Here is an 18,954-nt window from a genome sequence, read left to right as displayed (position 1 = left end):
CTGGGGCTTACTAATTTGATAAACTCTAAAACTTAAGTCTTTGCATTGCTGTTTTGTGTTGCTATGTTCTGTTGTAAAATATGTTGGGCTTCCCTAGTCGCTCAGACGGTAAAGAGTCTGCCTGCAGTGCGGGAGACCTGGGATCGAACCCTGGGTCGGGAAGATCCCCTGGAGAAGGAAATGGCAACCCACTCCAGTATTCTTGCCTGGAAAACCCCATGGACTGAGAAGCCTGGTGGGCTATAGCCCATGGGGTCGCAAAGAGTTGGACATGACTGATTGTAAAATATGCTAGTTGCTAGCAAATTTTTTTGTTATTTATATATCTCACCTTCTATATAATGGCCTTCCAATAATATCATGAATGATTTGGATGCAAGGTAGTTTATAAGTACATTTTATGAAGAAAAATATGATTTTTATAAGTGGTAGATATTCTGCATTATTTTGTAAGTGGCAAAAATACTTTCCTTTGCAAAACTCAACATTATTCCATTTATCATTCATTCATTCATCACTTATTCAACAAATCTTACCCCATACTACTGTGTAAAAACATACTGTTGAATAAGTATACCTCAGGTGTATATCAATTAAATGTCTTTAATTTCAACAAAGGGCCTCTCTGGTGGTTCAGATGGTGAAGATTCAGCCTGCAGTGCGGGAGACCTGGGTTTGATCCCTGGGTTGGGAAGATTCCCTGGAGGAGGGCATGGCAACCACTCCAGCATTCTTGCCTGGAGAATCCCCATGGACAGAGGAGCCTGGCAGGTTACAGTCCATGGGGCCACAACTCAGTCGGAGCGACTAAGCACAGCACAGCACAATTTCAACAAAAACAAAAATCAGTACAATGAAACTGGTAGATTACTGATTTGCAGTGTTTGAATACCGCGTAGGCCATCTGCCCACTTAAGTGATGTATGTATTTGAATCTCCAAAACATATACATTGAAAATGCACTGAAATCCACTAAAAGTGGTCATCAAGCAAAAATTTACTTTTAATTTGTTCTTCTTTGATTCCTATCCAGGAAAATTAATTAAAAAATCAAAAGAACCTCTTGGAAAATGTTCTTTCCTATACCATAGTTCTATAACACAAAAGACAAGACCAAACATTTTTTGAGACATAAAAAAAACCAAAAAGTCACTATCACTTTAGATTATTTTAATATCAATTTTGATATAATAAGCAAGTGATTTCTAGCTTGCTTATTACTACATTTGTACCTATTCCTTAAAATATTTCATACTGTAAAATATCCAACCTTCTGAGCCTTAGTCTACTCATTAAAATGAAAATAATTATTAGAATTCTTATAGATTAAATAAGTTAGTAAATATAGAGCACTAAGTACAATGTGCCACACAGCAATATAAAATCAGTGTTAGCAATTGTTACTATTATTATTATCCACAGAATTAGGTCCAAATTCTTTAATTCTAATAGACTCTAAGTACACCATTAGCCCTCAACAAAAGTCCTCTAGTTCTGGCAAGTTGGTTTACTTACTGTTCCTCAAGTATAAATTTTGTACCTTCACTTCTGTGTCTGCCTTCAACTGACTTATTATTTAAAATGACCTCCCTCTTTATTTCATGGCAAATAGATGGGGAAACAGTGGAAACAATGACAGACTTTATTTTCTTGGGCTCCAAAATCACTGCAGATGGTGACTGCAGCCATGAAATTAAAAGACACTTACTTCTTGGAAGGAAAGTTATGACCAACCTAGACAGCATATTAAAAAGAAGAGACATTGTCAACAAAGGTCCATCTAGTCAAGGCTATGTATGGTTTTTCCAGTAGTCATGTATGGATGTGAGAGATGGACTATAAAGAAAGCTGAGCACCGAAGAATTGATGCTTTTGAACCGTGGTGTTGGAGAAGACTCTTGAGAGTCCCCTGGACTGCAAGGAGATCCAACCAGTCCATCCTAAAGGAGATCAGTCCTGGGTGTTCATTGGAAGGACTGATGTTGAAGCTGAAACTCCAATACTTTGGCCACCTGATGCAAAGAGCTGACTCATTAGAAGAGACCCTGATGCTGGGAAAGATTGAGAGCAGGAGGAGAAGGGGACGACAGAGGATGAGATGGTTGGATGACATCACCAACTCAATGGACATGGGTTTGGGTAAATTCCAGGAGTCGGCGATGGACAGGGAGGCCTGGTGTGCTGCAGTTCACGGGGTCGCAAAGAATCGGACACGACTGAGTGACTGAACTGACTGACTGACTTTATTTCTATCTAAACTCTACCCTTGAAGACCCAAGTCTTGCCTTCAACAAGGAACCTCCCTGATCAATCACCATAGCCTAAAGTAATCCCCTTTCTTCTAAATTCTACTAGGACTCTATTACTGGAACCACTCCTATTGTCCTACACCTACAGATACCTTAGTGTGTGTGTATATGTATCTCATCTCTCACTTAGATTATAAGCTCCATGACTGCAGGAATTGTCATACTCATATATCCTCCACCATGTCTTAGGGATAGTAAATGCTCTACATGCACATGTGACTTGACTGATCATGCAGAATCAATGCAAAAGTGTCTACATACTGGCTCAACGTATTAACAACAGTATTCTGGACCTGAGAATGTTTAGAAACAAGAGACTACACACAGCCAACACAACTGCATGAATGGTAGCCAGAACTGGACCAAAATAAGCATCCCAGCTTATACTACTTGGTAATAGCTTCTGGTACTTAGAAATAACATGCATGCATACATGCTCAGTGGCTTAGACAAGTCTGACTCTTTGCAACCCCACAGACTATAGCCAGACAGGCTTCTCTGTCCATGGGATTTTCCCAGCAAGAATGCTGGAGTGGGTTGCCATTTCCTTCTCCAGGGGATATTCCCAACCCAGGGATCAAACCCATGTCTCCTGCGTCTCCTGCATTAGCAGGTGGATTCTTTACCACTGAGCCACATGGGAAGCCCATAAAAATAACATGGGTAAATATCAAAAACATAGTATAGAGAAAAGATATCAATGGGCTTCCAAAGTGGTGCTAGTGGTAAAGAACCCACCTGCCAAGGCAGGAGACATAGAGATGCGGGTTCAGTTGCAAAGAGTCGGACATGACTGAAGCGACTTAGCACACACACATGCATCACATGCAAGACTACATACTATATGATTCCATTTTATGTGAAGTTAAAGAACAGACATCTAATCAATGATGACTGAAGTCAGAACAGTGGTTCCCTCTGGGGAGTAGTTATTGACTGAAGGAAAATATGAGGGAACATTCTAGGGTAAAGGAAATGGCCTCTGTCTTGGCCTATATATTGACATTGGTCTATATCTTAATTTTAGCATGCTGAAGTGGTGGGTTAAACTATTAACATTTTAATATATGCTTCAATAGCTAAAACAACATTTAAATTGTCAATTTTAAGTTCTAAAGTCACTATCCATGATCTCCTGCTCCAAGAACTTGGAAACAAAGACTTAAGTAGCAGATTTGTAGTATGTTTTCCAAGTCTAATGGCAAAACTATCTTTTGTATGGATGGATGACCAGATGGATAGATGAAGTTGAAGCCAATGAAAGTCAAATAAAGTCTCAATGGCCAGGACCATTTCTACTTTGAGATAGATAATTCATGGTAACTTTAACTCATAAAGCTAAACATTCAATTGGTCTGTTTCCAAACTTTGTTCTTCTCAACCACAAATTGGCGCTTGCCATGAGTGCTTGCCATCTCCCTCTACAAGGATTAAATCCTGTGCTGCTGCAGCTGCTGATGTTCAACACCCTTTGAAGGAGCTCGGGGTAAGCACAGAAATGAGGCACTCTGTGCTCAGGCAAAAACTGGCAGGACAGGTCTTCAGAAAGTGAGATATTCTCAGGAGCTGATTTTATGAGCCCAATTCTTATATCTCTTCATATCTAGAAAAGCACTAAAATCCTTCATGGTGATGACTATTTCTTTTGACTAGCAAAAGTTTCACAGGACCAGCAGAAACTTTCTAAAAAAAAAAAAAAAAGTGCTTGATTGCATGTATTCCCCCTTTACCAAAGTCATAGATACACGTCCCGTCCCCCTAGGTCTCGGGAACAGTCTCTCACAGCTCTCTGTTGCCCCAAATAAAACCTCACTCCTAACTCACAACATTGTTTTTAGTTGACATTCTTCTGTGTGCAACAGGGTAACCTTCTGGACATGATCTCACTCCCTATGTAGGTCTGCCTTTAAGGGTGATAATATACAATAGCAAGGAAATTTCAGGCCCAACACGAATGATTTATTTTGACAAATTGATAGAGTTCATATGGTAATTTTGTGAGTTATAGAGCTTGACTAGAGAAAAAAGACAATGATCATGCAGATATAAGTATTCTGAGTCATGTGAAAATTAGACTTCTCATTGTAAACAAATAATATCTCAATTTTAGTTTCATTCATCCATCTTTGGGGTTTGTCCACATGAGTCCATTCCTGGGAGCTATTGAAATATCTATGTTTCTGAGTCTAAAATTTTAAGACTAGATACTGGAAAACAGAGAATTCACCAAGGCAATTGATACTAATATTTCAGGCCTCTTGGGAAACTGACAGGAACATTTTCAGTGGCCTACTAATGGCCACATTGTAATCATTTATAAATCTGTACTATACTTGGTATTTTTAAGGTATGTTTACAAACATATTATGTTTAATTTGAAAAAAGATTAAATTTGATAATATATAATAGTACACATAGTAATTATACAAAATAAAAAGCTAATTATAAAAAACTTTAAAACAAAAGTTGCTCATTAAAAGAACTATCTTATGATCTAATAAAAAGGGCACGGTCCTTGCAACTTGAAGACTTGAAGTTCAGTCTTAGATTAGCCAATTACCACTTACGTGGACTTAAGCAACTCAATAAACCTTACTGTATCTCAGAAAGGTAAAAATACCCCTGTGTATTTACAAAGATTTTTGTGAATCTCAAACAATAAGATTAATTAGATGCTTTTCAAATGGTAAAGCGTTACATAATATAAATATTTCTATCATCATGTATCCATTAATATCACATCTGAAGTTAGGTTACCAAATGATGCAACTACATAAAAGGAATTGGATCCACTTAAAAATATAATCATGCTAACTCTATAAAATATTTTTACCAAATAACTGATCTAAGGACATAAAGTTCTCCCGTGAAAGACTCAATTTGGGGCTTCTATTACTCTTTCCTTCCTATCTCCACACCCTTCACCATGTGATTCGGCAGTTCTGCCCACTAGAGGGAAGACAGAATACTTAACACCTGTATGACAAGTGAGAAGAAGGACATGCTCTTTCCATTTATTTCCTTTTGGCTTGAACATGCTACTTGCTTGGTCAATGGGATGCTCCAGATCTGCTGCAGAGACTTGAAATGCGCTTGCACAGTGGGGCTTGCCTTCTTCTCTTTTACCATTAATGATAAGACTTGTGAAGCAGACCCAAACTTAACCCGTGACTAGTTCATGTCAACCAACTCCTGCCCAAGCCATAGATGTGTGAGCACAAATAAACCACTGTTGCTTTAAGTCACTGCTTTTTATGGTATCCTTTCATACTTCGTTACTGTGACAATCACTAACTGATAGGCCCAGTGATTACACAGATTATAGTGATTATACAGAATATAGTATACTATATTTGTATGATCATTAATTTAAAGGATCATCTTTAAGTTATTAACAGATAATGTAATCCATAGCCATTAAGTTTATCATTTAATCAGAAGTAATCAGTGACTACTATCTACCAGGGAATATTCTAGGCACTGGGCTATTCAGGGTATGGAACATTAGCTTTCCTAATAAACAATGGCAAAATCTTTGTGGCCTATTACAGTAAAAGTTTATTTCCCTCTACATAAAGGCCAATGAAGATGTTCTTGGACGAAGAGCTCTCCTGAGTGGATCTCTTCCAAGTGTGACTGAGGAACACTTTCCATACCGTGATGCCATCATGTTCAACATGTACCTCTGATGTCACCTCAGAAGGGGAAGTGAGATGTGGGAAAGCTTATTGGATACTTAATCCACTTAGCCCAGAAATGACATATACTCCACTGGGAGAATTAGTCATATGTCCCCACACAGATGCAAAGGGGCTGGAAACTGTAATCTCTGGCTGAGGAGCCACTTCCCAGCAACAACTCTACACCATGAAAGGGGAGGACAGATCTTCGGTCGTTAGTTAAGCATTTCAATCACAGCTGGAGAACAGAACAAAGACTCCCAATCTCATTGAATTTTTGTTTATTGACTAATTATCTCACACCAGATACCAAATTTATAACGGTGAATAAGACATGATTCTTGCCTTCAAAAAAAGTCATAGACTTGGAGAGAGAGAAGGATCCACACAAATAATTACAGCAGATAATAAATGCTACAGTAAATGTAAATACAAGATCCAGTGTTTGTACAGTGGAAGGGATGATGAATTTCTGGGGAGGTGTTAAGGAAGACTATATTTAATTGAGGGGGTGATGCCTGAGCCGAGCCTTAAAAGATAAATAGAATCTTGCCAGACAGATGGAGAAGTAGGGGAGGATGCTAAGTGGAGAAAACAAAGGTTTGCATCATATAACGGTGCAGAGCCTTTCTCCTTATAAAAAAGTTATGGTATCAAGGGCAAGAGGGAAGAGGAAAACACTCGTATTTACAATGGTAAAATAGCTTCTTGCTTCACATATAAATTTGGAATAACATAAGTTTCTTAACTGGGCTTCCCTGGTGGCTCAGCAGTAAAGAATCTGCCTGACTTTGCAGGAGATACAAGAGACGCAGGTTCAATCCCTGGGTTGGGAAGATCCTCTGGAAAAAGAAATAGCAACCCATTCCAGTATTCTTGCCTGGAGAATCCCATTGACAGAGGGGCCTAGCGGGCTACGGTCCATGGAGTTGCAAAGAGTCAGACATGGCTTAGCAACTGAACAACAACAAGGAGTTTACTAATCAGAGCAGCTTTCATTTCAAGGAGCACTGCTTTGGAATAATGTTCTCTACAGGAGGACAAGTGCAATCTATGACCTGAGCAAGATGGCAAGTGCCAGAATATATGGAGTACGTAGGGCAGACAACACAGAGGCGGTGATACTTAAGGAGGCAGAATTCAGGAGAAAAAACACTGAATGACAAATTATCTCTCCTCTCAAAGTCTTTGTCAGGTAGAATAAAACAAACAAATAATGGTAAAAATGATGAACTGGATTGATCTAATAACTATGTATCACACTCCTTATGTTGCAGAGAATATAGTTTTCAAATCACCCACAGAAGAGTTACAAAACTTAAACACCAATTAGGCCCCAAGATAAAAATCTAATAAGTCCTGAACAATAAACTTCGTAAAAAAGCAATAAGCTCACATTCTTTGACCACCAAATCAATGAAACTGAAAATTACTAAACAAAAGTAGCAAGTAGAAAATTTGGAAGTTCAAAAAACACTTCCCTAAATAATCAACGTGTCCAAAAGAAAATCAAAACAGCAGCTACTTAAAAGATGATCTAAAAAAAAAAATCTCGGATTCAGTTAAAGCTTTGATGAAGGAAATTTATGGGTTTAAACGCTTTAATTGCAAGTCAGAAGGGATGAAAACACAAAATTTAAGTCTAGGACATAATGATTATACATGAAATCCAAGAAAACCAATTGAAAATGATTAGAAGTAAAGAGAGACTTCACTCAGATTTATCTGCTCTAGCACCTCAGTACTTTGCTACCATGCCCCGCTGCTTCCTGGTATTTAGTCTGTAAAAGGCAAATGAAGGGCTATGTCCCCTCTAAGTGCTTCCGCACAATCCCATGAGATTGTTACAGAGGAGGCTGCCTGACTTTCCAGGCCAACCTTGAATACGATCCAGTAAAAGAATGAATTAAAAAATAAATAAAAGTGAAGAGAATGGTATTCACAAACATTTGTCATTGTTCTCTTCTAAGTTAATCTCTCTTAATGATAATCAAATGTGAAATGTCACTCCTTATTAAAAGCTATAGAAAAACTAAACACTAGCCATTAGCATTATTAGGTTGTTCTCTTAAACGTGTTCTCTTTAAGGTAGAAAGCAGTGAGATGCTTTGAACAAAGGTAAGAAAGGTGAATTTGTCAAAATTTAAAATATATTGGCTTATTTCTAAATATCAAGAGTTCTTTAACACACCATCTGGATCTAAACTTAACCTCAGTAGCCCTTCTCAGGTAAACATGCAAAGAAATTCATGTGAATTTGTATAACAGACCAAGCAGCTAAGAGTCTATGAGAGAAGGAATTGTATCCCCTCTGCTCAGAGGTAGAGTACCAGCATCTGGCATATAGTATGCCTAATAAATATATGTTGAATGATGCCCAAAGACAGACTTCAATATTCTTACAGAGATCTATATTTTATTTCCTGGCTCTTCACTGTTAAGAGAACCTGAAACATAAGAAATCTAAAATAACAAATTGATTTGTAGGAGTGAAATGATACTGTCAACATATTCTCACATTTATAAGACCTGAAAATGTTTTCCTTATTAATATTTCTTGAGAAAGGCTTACTATGTTAGGCAGATTGTCTCATTTGCTAACAAACTTTCAAAATTCTAGTTCTACATTCAAATTCCCCATTTTCCTTCAATTTAGTGACCACTATTAACAGCCCACTGTTTTTCACCACCCATATGTTTTTGCCTCAAGCTTTAACTGATTATATTCTTTGATTTCCTTCCCCTGGTGTAGACTCCTTTTCAACTACAGATCTTAAAAGCGACACTAGCTGCTTTTTGTTCCTTGGAGCTTTTGAGGGTTTTTTTTTTTTTTCTCTCTCTCTCTTTCAGGATAATTATATTCTGTTGTGCCTTTTATTATGGTGTCTTTTAGGATCTCCTAACCTTGTACACTCTTGGACTTTATTTAATAGTGAGCTTTCTCCTCCACTCTCCACACTAAACCATGCTCATTAGGCTTCTTAATCCTCCATAATTTGCTTCCATGAAATCTTATACCTTTGAGTTGCTGTGTTCTATGAGCCCATTTCCTTAGTACTGCTATTCCAAGCAGCCCAGAATCAACAACCACTAAACATAAGCTTATTCACTTTCTCAGCCAACATGACTCTACAGGAAAAAAAAAAAAAATCTTTGTTTTGAATGTTTATGGACCATGAAACTATACCATTTAACTTGGTATTTCATTTTCTCACCCAAACACTGCCTGAGAAGGTGAGGACCGCAAAATTAGACTCTGGGCAGTCCTTACCATACAGTTTTTAACTTACAGGTTTCATGTTCTTCTTGGTCAGAAAACTACTCTATTTTAATAGAGCAGAAATAACAATAGCCTGATGTTATGTAGTAGCTAGTAAATTCTAACTATACCTTTTCCTCATACCCAGAATTCAGGAGACGAGAAAAAACATCTTTTTCCAGTTATTCTGCAAGAGCTCTGCTTTTCCAAATGGGTTGTTTTTTAAAAGAGATGTTCCCATCACTGAAATTTGACTACACAGCCAACTTTGATCTTTTCAGCAATTTATTCTTTGCTTTGTCTTCCATTTTGCTCATCACTGGCACCTTTGCTGATTAGGTATGTACAGAAAGGCCAAGAGAGCATTTAGTCTGGGATTTGTTTTCACTTCCTAAGGACTTTGGTTAAATTTTTAAAAACCGACAATAGCACACAAAACAAAACCCAACCAAACTTGGTAGTGAATTGAAAGAGTTAATGAAGTTTCCAAAGGTGCCTAGCTTATTCAAGCAAAGTTTACACTTCGGCCCTGTGCATGTTAACTTGTGATTCTCCCCATCCAGATGATAGAAAGCAAAGCCAGTAAGTTCTTTATTTAATTGGTTTGCATCCACACACTGACCTCCAGGGCTCTGTTTACATAGCCTATCATGCAATATGCTCCACAGTTCTCTGCCTCTTTCAAAAGCATGTTTCTCCTGAGATTTGATATATGGCTTTCATGTTTAATCACTACACTAAACTCAATGCTCTGCTTCCTCCAGCATCAACTAACTTCCCTTCTTGGGAGGTGGGGAGAAGAGCACTGCCTCTTGCTACTTCTGAACATAAAGGGAAGTCTGTTTTACCCTATTAGTAAAATCACCAACTACTCAGGATCATAGACAAGCAACGTTAGTACATTAACTAGAAAACAATATTAAAATGGAACCCTTAAAACTCCTTTAGAAACAAGGTAGGCTGATTGTTCTCAATTGGCAAAGCTAACCTTTAGGTCACTGGGTTATAAACAGAAATGGAGGTTAAACAGGATACAACTCGGTACATAGAGGACACAGCTAGACGGCAGCTAAAGTTTGCATCAAATTAATCTTGAGGACAGAACAATTCTGGGGTTCTCAAATTAGAATTGATTCAGCACCTTCTGATTTTTTCTTAACCTTCACTACATGAATAGAACTTGCAACATCTCCAAATGAATGTGGACACGGTAATGTCAAGATCCTTTCTATAAGAATTTGTATGTGACTCAAATTTCTGAGATAAATGAAAACCTCAGAAAAATGACTGACTTCTTTCAATAAGTCAACACAATTTATAACTTTCAGGTTTTAAAATTCACATGAAATGTATTTCACTTTAAGATAACTCAAGCAAAAAAAGAAAACTGAAACAAAAGGCAAAGTATTGATAACAGTAAAAGCTAGATGATGAATGAGTATGTGCTCACTATACTATACCCTCTAATTTAATATACAGTTGAAATTTTTTCATTAAAAAAATTTTTTTTAAACTTTAAAAGTGCAAAGTTGTTTGTGAATCTGCTTTTGTAGAAAAAAATCTATACAACTTTGATAAGAAAAAATTAAAACACTTCCTAGGCTGGTCATCTTGGTAAATACTTAAAAACTGACATTTTTCACCATGTGCTGACAATGAAAACTTTCCTTCCTTCCTTCCTTCTGAATCTCACTCTACAGCCTGAAACTCATTTATACAAACTGCAAATATGCAGTAAGCTGCATAAGTTGGGTCCTTTACTTGAAGGAACCAAATAAAGTGTATACACACACACACACACACACACACACACATATATATGTGTTTTTTTTACTTTGAAATTCCTTCTTTTATGGCTAGTCATTGACCACACTATTTATTTTTTTAAGAGTTTTTTTTTTTTTCTTAGTAAGATCAGCATCTTCCTTCATTTAAAAATCTTACTTTGTCAGGAACACTGTTACAGTTGTATACAACATTAAACAGAGCTGGTTTACTTTCTGTATTTGATGAACAATAGAGAACCTGAACCTATTAAAGTCATATATTTAATTGTTCCAATATGCTACCTTATTCTAACCAAGATTCGCATGCTATGGAATGCCAAAGAATACATTTCTAGCTTTCTTAGTCATGATTCCTTCTTTTGATATTAAGCTAAAAGAATTTATAAGAAAAAAGAATTACCTGATTCTTAACTTGAAACCATCTGAATTCTTTCCACAACATATTTAGATTCAAAATTAAAAGAAAAAATAAACATTTAATCATATTCCCTGTAAGATTTTTAGAGCACAAAACTTGGGAGCTTTCAGAGACAGGCAGATGTTGTCCATGAAAGATGTTTAAAAAAATTAAGACTTAGAAAAAATAAGAATCATGAACAAAATCTTTGGTCACAAGAGTGAAAGATGTATGCCTGTACAGATGTTATAACTATTTTCATGATAAATACTAACCTTCACTACAGGAATTTAGCAGCACACTTCAATTTGGATTTGAAAATTTAACATAAATTTTCTAACTTTGACAATAGCTGCCTAATATTTCAGTTTTATACACTATTTCCAGGTTTTGCCTTCAAAATGAACCAAGTGGACTTTTTCATTTTTAAAAGTTATATTCCAGATCCTGTAGGCTAAAACCAGTTTTTGACTTGATTTTTAAGGGATCTGACCATGATAAAGGGGGTTTTCAGTAAATACTTGATGGCTGATTGGCATGATAAAAAAGACAGGCGGTTTTATGTAAAACTGAATCCTCACTTTTTTCCATTTCTCTTTTATTGTATTTGAATATTTAAACTATTTAAAAATGACAAAGACTTTTTACCCTATTTTGAATATTTTACCCTATTTTACTCCTATGAGTCAATTAAAGAGAAAAAGTCAAAAGAATGGATACAATGCCATCATGCCTTTGGTCTCCACATCATCGACCCTGTAAACCAGAAACGTTTACCTTCTATCATCACTGTCACGTGTGACTCAGAACCCAAGAACGCACAGGATGGAAAGATTTCTGATATCACAATTCTTAAACTGGGTGAAATAGCTGTCATATTTAAAGGGTCTCACACCAAGTTGAAGAAATTCATTAAACCATACAATAAAAGATACAGTTTTTAGGAAGAAAAACATGTCGGCTCCTTAACATCACCATCAGAAAGTATAGTCCTTGGTTCCTTTGTGAACATAATAAACAAAAACTTTTTTTTTTAAGTTAAAACATAGCGGAACTCAAACCAGAGTAAGAATGTTACTTTTAAATTCAATGAGTTATATGTTTTTCTGCAAATTATTTTCTTCTGCAATTGAAAATTAATGTTTATTTGTCTATAATACTTCGACAAAAGGTATAATTCCTTTGTACTGAACATGAGGTAATTTTTGTCCTTTAACTGTAAACACCATCAGAAACTCTGGAGCATGGAAATCTCAGCTAGTGAGATAAGGACACAGTCAAACGTAAGGATTATATAGCTATATTCATTCTTAATGAGAAGAAAACATCCAATGAGGGTGATATGCCACTGTTTGTGAGAATGTAAATTTTGTCTTGACAGAGACAAAACAGTGGCTTAAGGTGACCTTCATTTTCCATCACCCATCTCCTTGGCAAGACAAATTTTAAAAAATGAATAAATCACAGACAAATTTCTATTTCTATTGGCTAAAACCCTTTACAGTTTGCTGGATTAAATGTATCTATTACCCATATGTGATGACAAGTCACTTGCAGAGAACCTTCAAATTATTCAGGACTTTTGTCCACTGAGAGAATAACATTCTGTTTTTAGCAATGAGTATCCATGACTTTCACCTTTGGTTTTAAAATGAAACTCGGCAGATACAGAGCCTTTAGTACTTATTTCAGAACCATCGAGAATCCTAAAGTGAACATCTTAATAACTTACAATTCCAAGCAGTCAATAGTCCTGCTCTGACGTGGGGTTCATGTTTTGAAAAGAGACTGCCTAGTCTGTTTAAAATCAAAATGGTTCTTGATCTGATGAATTACTCCTTAGAGAATAATGTAAATAAAATATACTCAGAATAACATTATTAATATAAACATACCTGAACCGGAGTCAAATTTGGTTTCTGACCTGCAAAGGGAAAGAAATTTTTTCCAATATAAAAATTGCTTATTAAACAGTAACTTAAGAGGGGGGAAAGATGTAATATAGTTACAGATTTCAGTACATTGGTCAACAAATAAGATAGCTTTTTAAAATGTAAATACATATTTATTTTAACCATTTTAAGTGCATGTATATAACCTTAGGTCCTCTAAACATGTACATATCCATAGAGATGGCACAGTATGGAAAAGATATTAACTTCTCAGCATTTTTTTGAGAGAGAAAGAGAATAAATTTTGTAAAACAAACAAACAAAAAAAGGCAGCCAGTCTTTATAGATTAACTTTTCAGTAATACAATAAAGCAATTTTAAAAACCCTCAAATTTTAAATTATCCTTTTTACTTATTATGAAAGACTTTCAATTATTCAAAATCAAGTAATTTTTCACTAAGTTCTTCACAGAGTAAATGAACCTAGTAACTCCATACATTTAATAAGAAGGAGAAAAAAAAAAATCGGAGCCCTTGTGGGAACATGATGTTTCAGATATAGGTTAATACTGGTTGTAAATTCAGAAGCCTTTGAAGTTCTCAGTCCGGCTGTGGGAAAACTTCTGTTGGGTAATTATTCTCAAGATGCTGCTGGTGTGCTGTCAAGCAGAATTAACCCTCTGACTAGGCCTATCTACACAAGCCACTACAAGACAGCATTGTCTCTATCTAGCTCTCAAACCAATTAGTGGGCATGCTCCGGCTGGATTTATATCACACATTAACAATCAATAGTATATATGTTCGCAGCTGCCATGGCAAGATACAAGAACCGGCCAGCAGGAGTCCTGTTAAAGGATGTTACATTGACAGAGAAGATTTTTTCTTTTTTTTTTTTTCCTGGGGAAATTTAGTTAACTAAGTGGGAAAGGAGATTTCTTTGAAATTACGCCAGGGTACCAAAGCACTTTTGGAAGCGGTGGCTTTCTTTACCTAAATTAGCTTCAAGAAAAGTCATCAAAGGAGGAAGGGGGAAACGATAAGCAAGAAACAGGTTCCTTTGACATAAAAATTCGTTTTCTCAAGTATTCCCAAATAAAGTTTCAGCTGAGGCTTCAACAAAGTCAATAACCATAAACACAAAAAATGATTATTACAACCATGGTTATCAACAACCACCGCTGTAATCCAGGCTCGTATCTGTCTCAAATCCTGGCCCCACTACAGTCCTCAGCTCGATGCTTTTCTCAGGTGCCCCTGATTCCTGTTTCATGTGCAAACCTACTTTCACTTTTTGTCCTCTCCTCTTCTGGAAAGCCTGGCATCATGCCCACTTCTTTGTTTCCCGCATCTCTGGGCATAGCTCTAAACGGCAACACTCACCACACACTGTCCTGCTGGTCTCCTTGCCTGTCTTCTCCACTAAACTATGCCTCACTAGAGTCCTCAGCCACAGCGTCGGCCTAGTGCCCGGTGCTTACGCCTATATCGGGAAATGTCTATATGTCAACAAATGGCTATAGACATTTCAACAAATATCTATAAAGGGAAATCCCTGCCTCCCCATGCATCCCTTCCTTCTGTCTAACATTCCCTACACTCATGTCCGAAAGGGCGCTCTGTCATCTCCCCTGAAACCAGGCTACAGCAATTGCTCCTGCTTCCTGTTAAATCTTCAATATCTGAGTCTCCCCGGGTTCCTCCTCCCTTACGTAGAGAAGAGCTCCAGAATTAACTTAAAACCCTACTTCAAACCTGTGTGATACTCTTGTTATCCCTTCTTCTTCCTGGCTTTTCAAGCGAGTATACCGAGAGGATAGACTCTAACCTATACTGCCCACCTTCCTTTCCTGACCTCCCCCCAACATAGTCACTCTGTAAACCACGAGGATCTGTCCTTGCTAAGTTTTCTCAAAGGTTTCCTAATACCAAACCCAACAGCCCTGTTACAGTCCCCACTTTACTAAGCCTCTCTCCCACTAAAATTCTGCCTGAAACTTGTGCTGTGACCTCTAATGCCACATGTACTAAACTGAATTCATTTTCTTTTCCCACAAATATAATTCTCCTGCTATATTTCCTATCCTTTTGAGTCAGAAATGATGATGCTGTTCTGGGGTTTTCTTCTGCACCCCCAATATCTAATTAGTCACCCAAACCTGTTGATTCTACCACCTTCCCCCTCCTCTCTATCCTCACTCTTACCACCTTTAGGCCTATCTTGGGCTCCCCTGGTGGCCCGGAAGGTAAAGAATCTACCTGCCATGCAGGAGGCCAGAGTTTGATCCCTGGGTCGGGAAGATCCGCTGGAGAAGAGAAAAGCAACCCACTCCAGTATTCTTGCCTGAAGAATTCCATGGACAGAGGAGTTTCGCCAGCTACAGTCCATGCGACTGCAAAGAGTCTGACACAACTGAGCAACTGACACTTTGGCTCAATCATCTCATAACCTGTCTCCCCACCTCTCTTCCAACCCATCATCTAATCAGCTGCCAGGTGTTTCCAAACATTAATCTGATCACATTAACACCACCACCCAACAACTGAGCAGAGTTTTTCCAAACTTCAATCACAAGTTGACCCATGAGTGGATTATACAATTAATTTAGTGGATTAGGACTAGTATTTTTTTTAATGAAGTAGAACAGAAGACAGATGCATCCCATATTGAGAGCATGTGCAGTTTTGTATAGCTTTTAGGTAGAAGTGCATGCATTTGTGTGTGTGTGTGTGTATGTGTGTGTGTGTTTTCACGCATATGCATACTGGCCAGTTACTAGCCTTACAAATGAGCAAAGAACATCTGCTCTGGCCTTCCTCTGGCTGCACTCTCCTCTCCACCAGGCAGAGTCTCTTCTTATTCCCCTGGAAGCTCCAAGTACCAAAGTCCTCAGCATTTTCGGCCCAAATGGCCCTGAGCTGACTTCCTCAGCCTATGTGGACCTTTCACAGGTCAGCCTATGCTACTAGTGTGTGTGTCTCCAGCCCAAGCAGTGGCCAAAGGCTGTTCCTTGAAGGAAGGAGCTTGGACCTGAGGGTAGAAGGAAGGGGAAACAAAGAGGGCAGGGCAAAATGCTTTTCCTATTCTTCCACATTCCTGCTCAGAAAATCCTTCATTCAAACCCTTCTGTGAGAGTGGGGAGCTGGGAGGACCAAGAAGCCAAGGGTTGCCCCTTAGGCCAGACTGTCACAGTCTTGATGGCCTTGGAAATGGGGGCCTGGCTGGTGGGAACAGGGAATGGGGAGTGGAGAGGAGTATAGAGCCTGTGGCAGAAATGAAAGAGTCTCTCCCTCAATGAAGAAGAAAAGAAAGGTGTTTCTCTTACGGATTCCATAACCATTAGAAGAGAAGGCTGAGGGAAGATTCTCCTCCCCTCCCACTTGGCCTGGTTACCATTACCTCTGCATTTCCCCAGGCTGAATAACAGTCTTTTGGTGGAAGATGAGTTTATTTAAAATCTGCTCTAACCTAGGGCTTCCCTGGCAGTCCAGTGGTTAAAAATCCATACTTCCATTGCTGAGGCACAGGTTCAATCCCTGGTCAGGGAACTAAGATCCTGCATGCCCCATAGCTATAAAATAAACAAATAAAAATAAAATTAATAAAATAAAATTTGCACTCTTTTCAATCACTTGATATCAGTGATTCTACACAACGTTTTCACTGTTTTTGTTACAAGGTTTATCTGTCAAGGTAGGTTAGCAAACTTTTCTAACAGTTTATTGCCTTGACTTATAACTTTTAAATAATTAGCTGTACTATATCCCCACTTGTCCTCCTGCCCAGGCCCTGCATATGTTGGGGCCAGGCCTAGTAATGAGCCATCATGTAGAAAAGTATGTCTTACAATGGGTCATAGACAAAAACATTGAAAAACTACTGACCTAAGGACACCAAGTTCACCTTCCTCTGCAATAAGGGGCCCACCATCATCTGGGTCTCCCGTCCCACCTGTAATCCTGCCTCGAATCCACCTCTAGACTGTAGCCTTCAGTCTCACCGAATCCAACAATTGCCACAGTATTTCACAGCCTTCATCCAGCATCCTCAGTTTAGAACACCTTTCCTCCAGCTCATCACTGACAAATGTTTACTCCGTAGACTCGCCTCAGTCCCGGCAGCAGCCTGCCTGCCCCCGTCTTCTCCCAGAGTTTCTTGCTTACCTTCAGTAACTCCATGGTTTGGGTCCTGGCACAGCAAACTGCCCGCCCCCCACCACCACGTGTTACTGACACTAAGCCCATCAGAGTCTCTTCATGGTCCCAGCACTGAGCATAGCATCTACTATTTAAGAATTATTAAATAGGTATAGTAGGGGACTTCTCTGGTGGTCCAGTGGTTAGGACTCCATACGCCCACTGCAGGGACGCTGGTTTGATCCCTGGTCAGGGAACTAAGATCTGCTATGCCAAAAAAAAAAAAATTCTTGAACTGAATAAAAATGAAAATACAACATATCAACTTTAAAAATTATATGGGAAAAGTGACAATTTTTTAAGTGTGTAGCAGGAATCAATATTGAACAAATGACTCTGTAATTAACAGAGGGCCAAAAACAAGATATAGTAACCAAAAACTATAAAGTGCCTCATTTGCAATATGAAAAATCATGTCAGAAACTGTTATTCCCCAGATCATTTTATCTCCTTCAGAGAAAGCTGGTCAACATGTAAAAAATACACATAATGTACAGAGAAACATTTTCACAAACTAATTAATGACCTTAAGTATCAGCTTAAAAAAGTATTTTCAGAATTCTCAGGCACAGTTCTGTACCTTCAAAAAGCCATAACTGGGACTTCCCTGGTGGTTCAGTCGCTAAGACTTGAACTCCCAATGCAGTGGGCCTGGCTTCAGTACCTGGTCAGGGAACTGGGTCCCACATTCCAAAACTTAAGATTCTGAGTTCCACAACTAACACTTGACCCAGCCAAATAAATAAATAAAAATAAATATTTGAAAAATCCACAACTATTCTAATAATAATTAAAATACGATAATAAAAGTGAATACTATCAGTTTTAGGGTTAGAGAAAACTGGTTCCATGGTATAAGTTAATTTAATTTCTATTGAATTTTATATATACATATACATACACAGAGAAACAAAGCACTCCTCTATCATACTATGGACTCTGATCACCTCTACTCATAAATCCTCTTTAAGAAAGTAAATAAAATGTAAATGGTGACATTGTAAAGAAGACAGGGATCAAGACCACCCCCCAAGAAGAAGAAATGCAAAAAAGCAAAACGGCTGTCTGAGGAGGCCTTACAAATAGCTGTGAAAAGAAGAGACGAGAAAGGCAAAGAAAAAAGGAAAGATATACCCATTTGAATGCAAAGTTTCAAAGAATAGCAAGGAGAGATAAGAAAGCCTTCCTCAGTGATCAGTGCAAAGAAACAGAGGAAAACAAAAGAATGGGAAAGACTAGAGATCTCTTCAAGAAAATTAGAGATACCAAGGGAACATTTCATGCAATGATGGGCTCAACAAAGGACAGAAATGGTATGGACCTAACAGAAGCAGAAAAAATTAAGAAGAGGTGGCAACAATACACAGAGGAACTATACAAAAAAGATCTTCACGACCCAGATAATCACGATGGTGTGATCACTCACCTAAAGA

General features: G+C 37.9%; 1 protein-coding gene across 5 annotated transcripts in view; it reads right to left on the bottom strand.

The window, feature by feature from the left end:
- MSRB3 (methionine sulfoxide reductase B3) overlaps positions 1–18,954 on the bottom strand; it is a 169,744-nt gene that overhangs the window by 63,459 nt on the left and 87,331 nt on the right. For all 5 annotated transcript variants that reach the window (XM_043447417.1, XM_043447420.1, XM_043447418.1 and 2 more), the window contains one exon: positions 13,328–13,356. In XM_043447417.1, coding sequence (XP_043303352.1) covers positions 13,328–13,356 — 29 coding nt within the window. The remainder of the gene's footprint in view (positions 1–13,327; positions 13,357–18,954) is intronic.

The sequence above is a fragment of the Cervus canadensis genome, chromosome 25 (genome assembly GCF_019320065.1).
Source record: "Cervus canadensis isolate Bull #8, Minnesota chromosome 25, ASM1932006v1, whole genome shotgun sequence".
Taxonomy (NCBI): domain Eukaryota; kingdom Metazoa; phylum Chordata; class Mammalia; order Artiodactyla; family Cervidae; genus Cervus; species Cervus canadensis.
This window is presented reverse-complemented; position numbering and strand designations above follow the sequence as displayed.